Source organism: Neophocaena asiaeorientalis, unplaced genomic scaffold, assembly GCF_003031525.2.
Source record: "Neophocaena asiaeorientalis asiaeorientalis breed wild unplaced genomic scaffold, Neophocaena_asiaeorientalis_V1.1 scaffold547, whole genome shotgun sequence".
Classification (NCBI taxonomy): domain Eukaryota; kingdom Metazoa; phylum Chordata; class Mammalia; order Artiodactyla; family Phocoenidae; genus Neophocaena; species Neophocaena asiaeorientalis.
Genome location: NW_020185330.1, coordinates 1572953 through 1587190, shown reverse-complemented (window position 1 = coordinate 1587190; position 14238 = coordinate 1572953). Strand labels below are relative to the sequence as shown.

Sequence of the window (14238 nt, the reverse complement as noted above, 5' to 3'; positions counted from 1 at the left end):
AAGAACATAGATATGGAACAAAGTGACAAAAATTTAAAAATGAAAGAGCAGAAATAAACTATTCAAATTGACAATAACTAATATTTAAAACGCAAGTTAGAGTTGCTACTTTGAAAAAGAACTGAATCACAGCACTGGTCTAGTTGCTAAAAGAATAAAATTAAATTTAAAAGAATTCAGATAGAGAGTTATTTCTAAATTTTATTCTGGAGATGGAGGAGAAGGGACCAAATTGAGGTCATAAAAAGGGGAAACATTAGAGTTATGCCTTTAAAGTTGGGTAAGATAAGGACAAACAGGAATAGAGCACTGGGAGGGAAAAACATTCCTGGAAGATGAAACGGCCTAAGGATATACAGACAGGGAAGCATACTGTGTGCCATTTAGAAATAAGGTAGGTAAGATTGGTTGAGACAAATCATGGAGGATCTCATTATTACAAAATATGTAGAAGAAGGAAGGAAGAATAAAGAGAAAAACAGACTGAAGTCTGAACTTTAAGGAAACTCTCTGAGAGACAGCAAGAAACAAGGTCAGTTTGAAAGTGGAGGATATAAATGCTCAACAGACATTTGTTGATTGAATAAAAGAAATGGCCATGACTATATGTTGTTATAGAAGTCAAAACACAAAAATGAGCCTAGTGATTTTACAAAGAGAATGTGAAAACAAGATGATGTACTATTTGAATAAAGAAGTTTATACCCTAATTAGGAAGACCAAGAACTACAGAACATATAATACAAATAATCGAATATCTCATATTATATTTACCTTTATAGGTGTGTATTTGAACATGTTTCTTTGTAGTGTTCCTAGAGAATTCTGAATCCATGTACCTTTTAAATTTAATACCTTTCATATGATAGCGAGGGAAAGGTATTTGAAATAATTCTGGAGGAGTTATCAGATGAACTTCCCTCCTGAGACTGGCAACTTAACTCTATTCAGAGAATTTTCTGTATCAGAGTGAGTAAAACCAAACTTATAAAGTTGCTAGGTATTCAGAAAAGAAGCTCTTTAAATTCAACCACATCTGTGTATGCTTTATCACTAGACAACAAGAGGTATGGATTCTATGGTGATGTTATCACGCTATGAAAAGATGCTGTTGCTACACCAAAAGGTTATGCACCACAACAACAGTGAGTGTATTATTCTTAACACTGAAACTGAAGCCAGAGTTAGCTAAAATATTTAACTTTTAGGAAGTAAAAGTTTAGAAGTTGAATAAAATAATTTTCCGGGGAGATTAATGGGTTGAAAGTGAGTCTGTCTATCTGTCTCTCTCTCTCCTCTATTTCTATTTCTATATTGTTATTTCTACTGATACATGTTTAAAAAATAAAGGTAACATCTCCACGTAAACTTAAAGGACAAGTTAATTACCATGCATTTAATTAACTTTAGTAGGACTATATTAAGGATAATAACAATATAGAAGTCTAAAAATATTTCAGAAGACTGTTCTGTTTAAGACACTATCTTGTTTATCTTCAGTGAATAGGCAATGATGCCACATTAAAGCAAGCTTGGATGTATGCATAAGCCCAATGAGCCCAACACCACTCTGGAAGCATAGATGAGGAACTCAGCCTGCGATGGGCTATGAGCCAATATCCATACATCTATGCCCCACATCCAATGCCATACATACACTGGGACACTGATTCATCACTCAACCACATTGTCAATCAACAACAGTAGAAACATTCATGGTTTTCTGTTAATAGGTTAACACTGGTTTTTGTTTACTGGCCCAAAGTATAAGGAAAGGGAGAAGCAAGGCATTTATAAATTTAGTTACATGACTAGCTGTTTCAAATGTGTCATAGGGACTTCATATTATGGGGTGAAGTAACATTTTCTAAACCTTTATACAAATAAACACCCCTTTACCAATATGACATCTTAACGTTGCTAACCCAAATACGAATAGACATGATGCGGTAAGTTTGTTTAACGGCAATACTGTCACTCTTACTGATGAAATCTTCAGTTGTTAGTATGGCTTTGTATATTAGACTATTTGTGATACATTTGTATAAATTCTGGTTTCTATCATTTAATTAGCCTCCAGGGTAGAGGATATAAGTCATAGAAAATACAACATGCTCATGATGAGCTTCTTTTTTAAAAAAACCATTGTTTAGTAAGGGCTCAGTTTTGGATACCTTTTAATTTCTTGTGATCATTCTTTCATGCTCAAAAATGTACCTGACATTCAGAATGCTTTCTAAAGAATTATAAAATTTCCATTAAAATATGGTTCATAGGATGAAGATTTGAGTTAGATTTTCAAGTATAAATTTAAGTAATATACTTACCTTTGATTCGAGGTAGACATTTGCTGATGACATTTTTGTAATTTTGCATATGTAACTAACTAAAGAGATGGCACAAAGAATAAACAGGCTATCGTTAATTAATGCTCGAACAAACACAGTCCATTTCAACTGATTTTCTGGGACATCTCCGTGGACTAGCATTGCACAAGTCAAGTTCACCACTAAAAAGAGAAGGCTTGCCAATATAAAGCCCAAATGCAACAGAATTCTGAAAGAAAAAAATGAGTTTATTAGATGTTTAAAAAACTAAGAGAAATTAAACTTAATACTGAATTAGTGTGTACTTACTTTAAGTACAATAATTCCTTCAGTTTAAACTGCTTGTAATTTAATTTAATACAAATTTAATAACTACTCAGAGTTACTTGGGATATTTTTGTCATTATGAAATTAGTATCTAAGCCATTTAAAAATGGCATGAGATTCTAAAGCACTAATTTAAAAATAATCTCATGTGGACTTGAATTCAGTTGTCTCTACCAGGAAGAATAATATTGGACTATTTTAACATTAATTCAAATAATCCTGAATTTTTCATTTTCGTAACTGCTGAGCACATTTTCACTGACCTTTCCATTCTAAGAATTATCAGGTTTTTATAATTTGCTTGGAAAATTAATATACAGTATATAAATTTAAATTGATCACTAATATTAACTTTAAGAGGTAAGGGAAATGTGTTTTAAACAATGTTCAGTTTTATGAACATCTGATTATCTATAGCAAACATTTCTTTCAAACAAGACTAAAGAGGAACATAGGGACAATATACGTAGAGTTTCACACACTCATCAATACCTCATCTTCTTATAAAGTTGCGTATTTACTATGCATACAGAACTACTCCCAAAGTAAAATGCTTAACCACTTCCCCCTAAAAAATATTGGACCACCTCTAATTTTTAAACTCTTCAGGTAAGGTGTGGCTGTCTGTATCAAGTAGCCGGAACAGCTTCCTGTATGAAAGTAATCCTAGTTCAAATACATTTATACCCCAAATTAACATGATCTAGAAATTTATTTGCCATTCTAATATCTTCCATTTTGGTCACTTTCAATAGTGGGAATCATAAAGTGTTGTTTGCCTTTGGGAGTAATTTACACAAGGAAAAATTGAAGGTAATGTGTAATCTGTAACAAGAAATCTTTATTAAGTATACATGCAAAGTACAAAGATTTTAGTTTGAGAAGTTTAGATCCTAATATTCTCTCAGATTAAATAATAAAAATAATAATTATATACTTTGAAACCCAAAATGGACCTTGAAATTATCTATGCATCCAGGGGATTATAGTAGTTTAGGAAACAAAAGTACCGAGAGGTTAGATGAGTTGCATAGCTGGCAAGTTTGTGGGAGAATTGGTCTGAAACCCAAGGCTTCTGATTCCCAGGTTTAGCGATCTCATTTCTGAGGTGAATCAGTACTGAAATATTACTTATTTCATGGAACTGTACTATACATTCTCACTCTAAACAGCATAATCTATCTTGAGTATTTGTGGACCCTATGAAACAGTACTAAAACATCTGACATCTGAAGTGGGCCAGTGACAGAGCAGCAAAAAAAGGTGTTTGGCAGCAATACTGCTGAAGGGGAATGACCAGATTACTCAATTCACTTCCTATGAACTAATCTAACTACTTGATCTTCTATAAAACTGCTAAGGCATCCTCAACTACAAAGCCCTTCTACCTTGGGAAGTGTACTGTGAAAAAAAATATAGATCTTGCTACTCATGAAACTTACTTGTGTTTGTTAAGTTCAGTTGCACATCTGACTTTACATATAACCTATAAAGAGAGTACAGAAAGAAAGTTTTGAAAACACGTGTAATATAGTATTCTTAAATTTGTTTTGATTTTGTGTTTCAAAGTGATAAAACAAATAATAATAGATAGCAAGTAAAACTCAAAAGTTAACAGTTGAACTACGCTGGAGAAAACATAGGCAGATTTCCAAAGGTTTAATACAATAAATTAATAACTTTCTATGGTATAATCTTAAATTTCTACATTTTTAAACAATTAATTCAGTTTAAACATTTATTGAACTTATTTTTTACATTGGAGTATAGTTGATTAACAATGTTGTGTTAGTTTCAGGTGTACAGCAAAGTGATTCAGTTATACATTTACATGTATCTATTCTTTTTCAAATTCTTTTCCCATTTAGATAATTACAGAATATCAATCAGAGTTCCCTGTGCTATACAGTAGGTCCTTGTTGGTTATCCATTTTAAATATAGCAGTGTGTACATGTCAATCCCAAACTCCCTAACTATCCCTCCCTGCTACCCTTCCCCTTGGTAACCATAAGTTCATTCTCTAAGTCTGTGAGTCTGTTTCTGTTTTGCAAATAAGTCAGACAATGGGAAGGATGGCTTGCCACCTATTTTAAACTTCATTATATCACTCATATTTTGTCTTAAAATGGAAAAACTTACTTAAATATGAATATGGGTGAGTGTTCTCCAAATATTATTTACCCCTAAGATGAAATAAAATAGTAAAAAGAAAGAAGGGAACAAAAAATGAACACAAAGATGAGATCATATTTAGTGAACTTACTTTCTTCATAAAGCCTTGCAAAAGGCAGGTCCTCAAATATCTGATGAATAAAGTTAATCAGGTAGGTTAAGTAGAATTTGAAATAAACATGGTAACTTCTGAAAACATACTGTGGAAGGTCTCAATTCCTAACTGGTGAATATGGACTTTATTATTTAGATAATGGGAAGATATGGAGGGTTTTTATGTAAGCACTCCAAATCACAGAATTTCATTAATCTGGCATCAACGTAAGGCAACTGCAGAGAAACTTCAGACTAGAAGTAGAAAGACTAATTACAAGACTACTGAAATAGAGTATGAACTTTGAGCGGGGGGTGGGGGGGCCTGGAAAGAAAGAGGCAAGTACAGAACATATAAAGGAAAACAGTGTAAGTACTCAATAACTTACTGATTCCATTCAAACAGTTACTGAGCACACACTATAAAGGGTACCATGGATTCATACATACAGTAACTGGTTCTGCCCTCAAGGAGCTCAGTATATGGAAGAAAGAGATAAACCAACTATTTTGAAACATTATGTCATCAATGCAAAAGATGCTACCACAACAGCTAAGAAGGAGGATAGACTAATTCAGTGCAGGAAATGGTGAGAGGTAAGGGGAAAGAGAAGAGACTGTGTAAAGGGTCAGGTAGGCAGGACTTAGAGAAGTCACATTTGAGTCAAGTTATGAAGGATAAATGAGTGTTAGACAGGTAAAGGCTCAGGCAGAGATAGCAGCCTGTGCATCTACTCATATCTATTGTATTTTGGTGAACAAGCTAGATGTGATAGATGATTTTAAAATACTACCCTCTTAATCTCAAATTGTACCACTTAAATCATCCTCAGATACATCTGTTTTCTTTGTCTTTACTACTATATAGCTTTTTAATTGGTCTCTCTGCTTCCATTCTTAACTCCATCTGTATCTTTAGAAGATAACTATTCATTTTGCTATTTTTCCTTTATTCTCGCCTCTCTACATGTTTTATTTTTACCTAAAAGTTGTACTAAAATATATATGACATAAAACTATAATTTAACCAGTTTTTAAGTGTACAGTTTCATTGCACTGAGTACATTCACATTGTTGTGCAACCATCACCACCACCCATCTCCAAAACTTTTTCATCCTCCCAAATTGAAACTCCGTATCCATCTAACAATAACTCCTTATTCCTCTCCCCTCCAGCCTCTGGCAACCACCATTCTAATTGCTGTCTCTATGAATTTGGCTACTCTAGGTACCTCATATAAGGGAAATTATACAATATTTGTCCTTTTGTGACTGGCTTTCTTCACTCAGCATAATGTCTTCAAGGTTCATCCATGACATCACACATGTGGATGTGTCAGAATTTCCTTCCTTTTAAGGCTGAATAATATTCCATTTTATGTATATATCAAATTTTGTTTAAACATTCATCCACTGATGTTCACCTGAGCAGCTTCTACCTTTTGGATACTGTGATTAATGTTGCTATAAACATGTCCTATACGTGAACATGTTCTATATATGATTTAAAAAATCATTTGAGAGTAAGTTGCATATGTGATGCCCCTTTACCTCTAAATATTTCAATGTATACTTCCTTAAAAAAGAAATTCTCTTATATAACCAGTATGATTAAAAAAATCATAAAATTGATACTGATAAAATACTATTATCTAATCTGTAGACCTCACTCAGATTTTGCCATTTGGTTCCCAAAATGCCATTTATGGGAGGGAAAAATCCAAGATTATACATTACACATAGATTTCATGTATACTTAATTCCTTAATTGCCATTTTTCCCCTTTGTCTTTCATGATATTCAGTTTTAAAGAGTTCAGACCAGTGATTTTGTAGAATGCTTCTCACTGGGTTTATCAGATATTTCCTCATGATTAGATTCAGAATTTGCGTTTTGGTAGGAATACCACAGAAATGATGGTGCTGCATTCTTCTCAGTGCATTATATCATGAGGTTCATGGTGTTGATTTGTCCCATTACTGTGAGGTTAACTTTGATCATTGGTTAAGATGGTATCTACCAGGTTTCTCCACAGTTAAGTTACTGTTTTTCCCACTGTAATGAGTATCATGTGGAGAGGTATTCAGAGACTAGTAAATATCTTTTATTTGTCACACTTCCATACGCTAGTTTTAGCATCTATCAATCATTCTTGCCTGAATAAATTATTACTATGATGGAACACCTTCTTTTAAAAAAGTAAATCTGATCATACTACTCCAGGAAAAAGCCCATACTCCTTTGATACAGAAAAGGTCTTTTATCACCTAGCTCCACCTTCCCATCATTATATCCTTTTATCCCCATCTTCTATCTTATGGTCTGCTCATTCTGAATTATTTACAACTTTCAAATAAGGGGTTTAATTTCACATCTCCGTGCCTCTGTACACGCTTTTACTTTACCTGAAATATGATTTCATGGTCATAGAGCAAATTCCAACTCATCCTTCAATACCTTACTCTGTCATTTTTTATGTTGTCACCTTAAGTGCCTTAAGAAGAGGGAAACCACTCTGTAACCCTGCATTACAAATCATACTTTATGGCATTTGTTTACATTTTTATTCCCCTCTTAAGAGAGACTGTAACTTACTCATATGTATAGCCCCAGTGCCCAGCATGATACCTGATTCACAGTAGGTTCAGAAAATGTTTGAATAAATGAGCAGTGAATTTAGGTCAAAGCAAGTACATTGGCATGTTGTTGTGGTGTGGGTGAGTATGGGAAATACAGCACAAGCAGAAACTGAAGGGGAAAGCAGTCGTCCAATCATGGAGACCCTGTATAAAAATGTCAAAGGATTAGACCTTAACTCCCACAAACTCTGTAATATGATTTTATGCTCAAGTGATTTCTTAGGTGACAGTGTAGACAATGGATTAGAATGGCATAAAGAATTCCAGTTAAAAGACTCTTGCATTTGAGTGAGTCCATGCAATCTCATTCTCAGGTTTTGAATCTAAAGAACTGATAGAATGAAAGTCCCACTGACAACAATTTTAAAAAGTCAGGTCATAGAATTGATTCTTAGTTTTAAAATTTATTAGATATAGGCGGAAATAGAGATGGCAGATGAGTTTTGGAATATAAGAAGTAAATCACAATCACCTACAGAGGTGACAGCTGCAACTCAAAGTAGAATATATTTGGGGGAGCAGATGTAGAATGAGAAATCAACCTGTGATATGTTCACATTTATTAGTCAAAATGAAAAAGCCCAAACAGTGAAGAAAAGAGAGATGACCAAAGGACACAGACTTAAGAATCAGACTGGTCACAGCAGTGGAGTACTTTAGAGGTGAAAGGAAGAAAGTTCAGCCATTGTTAAATTCTGCAAAAAGTCAAGAATAATTAAGAAACAACCATTTGATTGAGGTATCTTGAATAGTTTTCAGTGGAATGACAGGAAAAAATGCAAGGAAGTAAGATGACAAAGGCAGTGAGCACAGATTATATGAGATATATTTGAAGATAGGAGATAAGAAAAGGAAAATTTGTATTGGAAATCATGTATTGGAATATTGCAGGTTTCTGCATGCCGGGTTTTCTACTATGCAAGGGGTTTGCACAGCAAACATCCTTGAAAATTAGAGATAGTGTCTACCTTAGGGTCAGAGGGAAGATCTGTCTCCTGATCGGTATAATATAGAGTACACTTCCCTCCCTGGAGATATTCCAGGGGAGTAAAGTCTTCCTCTCTCTCCTTGGTGAAGATTTGCTTACATTCCAGAGTGAAGATAAGGGCTGTCTGTCTTCCTCATTTTGGGGTTTCTCTCCTGTAACACACCTTGCTTCATACACAGGTAACATCTGGCTCTCATTGTGTTGCCTTACAGGAATTGGGCTTGGGCGCTTGATTCAAAATATTGCTTTGGTTGCTTTTTGTTTTTTCGCCATGAGTAATAAATGGTCTTTTTCTCTGACCCATGGGTCTTCTGTTTTCTGTTGGTATATGCATTACAAAACTGTGGCAGGCTAACCTGTCAGCTTTCAAGTAGGGTAAAATCTCAGATTTTCACAGTTTCTGATTTAATAATCTGCTGATCAAAAATGAACTAGAGGGGTGAAGTGGTAAATGGAGGAGAGTGGGAGTGAGGAAAGGAGAGTTCAATTGCTAAAGAAGGCTCTAGGTGAGGCAGGTCAGCCCTGAAAAGGAAAACACATACTATTTGAGTCAAGAGGGAAGAAAAGATAGTTGAAGAAAAATTTGGAGGTCTGCACAGAAAATTTAAAATAATCTACAAACTTCTCTTTGCTAGAATAAGAAGTGGGGATGTAGCATAGACACAACATTTTGATGTAGAGAAGATGGATGAGAGAATTTGGCAGATGGATTCTGTTCTTTTCTAGTAAAGTAGGAGGCAAGGTCATATCCTGAGAAGGGATGTTAGATTTAAGCCCTTGGAATATGGAAAACATTTGGAACACATGAATAGAAGGGCTATAAAAGATTATATTGAGAAGCAGAGAGGTCCAGTTAAAGTCAGGCAGTTGACAGTATATGTGGTCAGTAAGGGTTCCTAATTTGAAAATTGAAACACTCTAACAGAAAAAAAGATACCATTATAAAAAGTTCAAATAACTACCTTGCATTTTTCAAGCAAAAATTTAGAACTATTTAGACACGTGGAACTATTGCAGAGAAAGAAAAAGTGGGTGAGTGAACCACATCGGCACAGCAAAGTCAAGGGATGAGGAATACTAGACTGACCATAGGTTCTAAATGCAAATGACATCAAAAAGAAGCTAACGGAGTGGGGAAACAAAAGGGGTAAAGTGAGTAAAGGTTAGGATGAGCATAAAAAACATATAAAGGGATGAATTCCATATGTATAAGGGGAAAGAGAAGAAACTGGTTGGAAAGAATTGCTTCATTTTCAAGAGTTGATCCAAGGTGTGGTCATGCTGCTGAGTAGCTCAAATAGAAATGGAGGGTTTTAGAGCTCTGAGAAGCCACTGAATTGAGAGACAGTGGATGCATTATCAATATGGGCTTTGAAGGACATCTATAGATGTTCAAGAGACAGGGCCAGGAGAAAGAAAGTGATGACTCATCCAGGAAAGTGGAAGTTATTATTACAGCCAGTGATGACCTAATCAGATGGCATGGGTTTAAGACAAATGATGATGGTATAACATCAGAAGGTGTACTGGGAAACATAAAACAGGCTGACTGTTCTTCCCACAAATTGAGATGGGGTGTTTACGAAGGGTTGTCTGGAAAAAGCTAGAGTTCAGTGAAGGCATTTAAAAGGTTCAAATGAAGAAGAGAATGGGGACAGGGTAGAAAGTGTAATCTAAAAGGTCATGGGATGGGATAAATAATGAGTGTGAGAGGGAGTTGAGCTGAACAAAGAAAGAATTAAAAGTCAGCAGTGGTCCCAGATTTGCAGAATGTTACAATGCATCATGTAAACACAACCAGGTGCTTCAATCACATTGAGATTATAATAAGGTTAAAAATGATGACCTGATATTAGTAGATTCCAAGTATTTTGTAGAATATAGCTAACAGGACATGATGCTAGGTAAACAAAATTAATATAAAAAATGTCAAGCAATTATCATTTGTTAAGATGTTAAGACAGTGAATGATAGTTCATGAAGCACAGTAAACATGTACTTTATGTAGATTTCCAGAAGTTTAGAATGGTAAATAGCATACATGTAAATGATTTGCTGATGCCAATTTATGTCAGAGGGGCCATATCTTTCCAGGTCTTTCTTAGTATCAGAAAAACTGAATAAATGGGTCATTTTATTTTACTTTTTAATTAAACATTTAAGAAAATTGAAGTATATTTGATTATATTAGTTTCAGGTGTACAACATAGTGATTCAAAAATTTTTCATAAATTATACTCCATTTAAAGTTATTATAAAATATTGGCCATATTCCCTGTGTTGTATAATATATCCTTGCAATTTATGTACTGTGTACATAGTAGTCTGTACTTCTTAATACCCCTATCTTAATACCCTCTCTTCCCTCTCTCCCCGGTAACCACTAGTTTGTTCTCTATATCCGTGAGTCTGTTTCTGTTTTGTTATATTCATTCATTTTTTAGATTCCACATACAAACAATAACATATGGTATTTGTCTTTCTCTGTCTGACTTATTTTACTGAGCATAATACCCTCCAAGTACATCCATGTTGTTGCAAATGGTAAAATTTCATCCTATTTTTATGGCTGAGTCGTACTCCACTGTATGTGTATACCACATCTTCTTTATCCATTTATCTGTTGATGGACACTTAGGTTGTTTCCATATTTTGGCTATTGTAAATGATGCTGCTATGAACATTGGAGTACATGTATCTTTTTGAATTAGTGTTTTCACTTTCTTCAGATATAAACCCAAGAGTGGAATTGCTTGATCATACGGTAGCTTTATCTTTAGTTTTTGAGGAAACTCCATACTATATTCCATAGTGGCTGCACCAATTTACACTCCCACCAACACTGTATGAGGGTTCCCTTTTCTCCACATCCTCACCAACATTTATTTGTGGTCTTTTTGATGAATAGCCATTCTGACAGGTGTGAGGTGATATTTCAATGTGGTTTTGATTTGCATTTCTCTGATGATTAGTGTCTGTTGGCCATCTATATGTTTTCTATGGAAAAATCTGATTAGGTCTTCTGCCCATATTTTAATCAGGTTGTTTGTTTTTATTGATGTTGAGTTGAATGAGCTGTTTCTATGTTTTGGATATTAATCCCTTATTGGTCATATCTGCAAATATTTTCTCCCATTCAGTAGGTTGTCTTTTTGTTTTGTTTATGGTTTCCTTTGCTATACAAAAGCTTTTATGTTTGATTGGGTCCCATTTGTTTATTTTTGTGTTTGCTTTCTTTGCCTTAGATCCAAAAAATATTGCTATGATTCAGGTTAAAGAATGTTCTGCCTATGTTTTCTTCTAGGAGTTTTATGGCTTCTGGTCTTTAATCCATTTTGAGTTTATTTGTGTATATGGTGTGAGAATATGTTCTAATTTCATTCTTTTACATGTAGCTGTTCATTTTTCCCACACCACTTATTGAAGAGACTTGTCTTTTCCCCATTGTATATTCTTGCCTCTTTTGTCCTAGATTAATTGACCATAAGTGCATGGGTTTAATTCTGGGCTCTTTATTCTGTTCCATTCATCTATAAGTCTGTTTTTGTGCCAGGATAGACTGTTTTGATGACTTAGCTTTGCAGTATAGTCTGAAGTCAGGAGCATATCTCCAGCTCTGTTCTTCTTTCTCAAGATTACTTTGGCTATTTGGGGTCTTTTGCATTTCCACACAAATTTTAGAATTTAAATGGGCTATTTTAGAAGGATACTATTCTTTATTCTAAAATTATGAACAATTATATGGGTTGATGGATATCAAATGTTTTTCATCATATAACCTACTTTTTTCCCTACCTACAAACTAGTAGTCCCTAATTTAGAAAACATCAGTTTATAATTTTTGAATTAATGAAGATTTAAAACACTTATCACTAGCAAACATTTAAAAATATTTAAACTATTTATGAGTGATCTGAAATGATTTTGTTATTTTGTAATTCAGACTCTCATTTTTGTCTCCCTATTTAGTTCTTCAAGTAAAGGGAAGAAAGATGAGAGTATGATAAATATATTTTATTTGTGAATGTTATCTAATATAAGTTTAGTTAATACAGGTATCCCAAGATTTGAGGAAGAGTCACCATGGAGCTATATAGCATTTACTGTCTCCCATGGCATTCAGAACCATGCTGCTTGGAGATAGTAGATACTGAAATACCTATAGAATGGGTGCTTTTCTATACAATTTCTTTAAAAAAAATTTTTTTTTTGTGGTACGCAGGCCTCTCACTATTGTGGCCTCTCCCATTGCGGAGCACAGGCTCCGGACGTGCAGGCTCAGTGGCCATGGCTCACGGGCCCAGCTGCTCCACAGCATGTGGGATCCCCCCGACCGGGGCATGAACCCGCATCCCTACATTGGCAGGCAGACTCCCAACCACTGCGCCACCAGGGAAGCCCCTACAATTTCGTTTTGTCAAGTCAATTTTCCCATGTTTGTTGATTTGAAATAGAAACTTTATTGGAGAACATATCTATATAAACTTTGGAATTGATGCAAAAATAAATTGGGGTGAACAAAGTCTCTTCCCCATTCTGAATAGATAGGCATATATTTCCAACTATGTAGATTTCTTTCACAGAAGCAGTTTCCTTAGATTCCATCTCAATTTAAGTTCCTATGGAGAGTAGTGCACCATTCCCAAGCTTGCCCTTGCTAGTGCTGCATATTAAAAAAATGAAGCTTTTGGGCTTCCCTGGTCGCGCAGTGGTTGAGAGTCCTCCTGCCGATGCAGGGGACACGGGTTCATGCCCCGATCTGGGAAGATCCCACATGCTGCGGAGCGGCTGTGCCCGTGAGCCATGGCCGCTGAGCCTGCGCGTCCGGAGCCTGTTGCTCCGCAACGGGAGAGGCCACAACAGTGAGAGGCCCGCGTACCGCAAAAAAAATGAAGCTTTTATATGCCTTAGCTATAAGGTGAGTAGCCAGACTTTTCTCAGATGTTCTTTTCCAATGCCTATCCTATATTTCATTTTTTAAAAACTCCTTTTTAAAAATCTTCTCAATATTTTTTCTTTACAGCAGCCTCTTCTTTCTAGGATACAGAGGATACAATCTCTTTCTGTCATTCTCTTAGGATACTAACATCTTTTTTTAAATTTAAAGTTTCTTCTCTTTGCTTAGTCTGTTTTCTCTCAAGTTGCTTAAAAATGATTTTATACAATTAAAGTGGGGTGTTTTGATTTACAATTTAATAAAATTCCAGGTTAATACTGAAGATAAATGTCTAATTGTTCTCAGCTGAAACTCCACTAAAACAATAGCAAAGGGATTTTCTTAAAAGATATAAACCCATAAATGTGAGTAGAATGGGAAAGGATACAGTAACAAAGTGTTGGAAGCTAGAAAGCAGATGGATATGTGTGCAGAAAAGAGTTAATATAGTATGCCTGAGACTGCTATCCTTAGAAAAGCCTGCTTGTAAGGCTGGTACTTGGCTGGCATTTGGGAACTCGGATTTTTGGAAAGATTCTCACCATTCCCTAAATGATAAATGTATTTCATTGTGCCTAAGCTTCTTGTGCAAACAATATGGTTTATACACAACACCTGCTTTCCTTATGGAAGTCTGGAATTTTGGTGTTGGGCAAAGAGTGCTTACATGACTAAGCCCCAATAAAAAACTTTGGCACTGAATTTCTAATAAGCTTCCTTGGTAAGTAACATTTCACATGTTGTCACAACTCATT

The 14238-nt window shown here is 35.0% G+C and overlaps 1 protein-coding gene across 1 annotated transcript in view; it reads right to left on the bottom strand.

Annotated features, from left to right (window-relative positions):
* GPR137C (G protein-coupled receptor 137C) overlaps positions 1 to 14238 on the bottom strand; it is a 54214-nt gene that overhangs the window by 16928 nt on the left and 23048 nt on the right. Inside the window, exons 6-7 of the mRNA XM_024734758.1 lie at positions 4097 to 4140; positions 2328 to 2556 (exon numbers count right to left, since the gene is read on the bottom strand). Of these exons, the coding sequence (XP_024590526.1) occupies positions 2328 to 2556; positions 4097 to 4140 (273 nt within the window). The remainder of the gene's footprint in view (positions 1 to 2327; positions 2557 to 4096; positions 4141 to 14238) is intronic.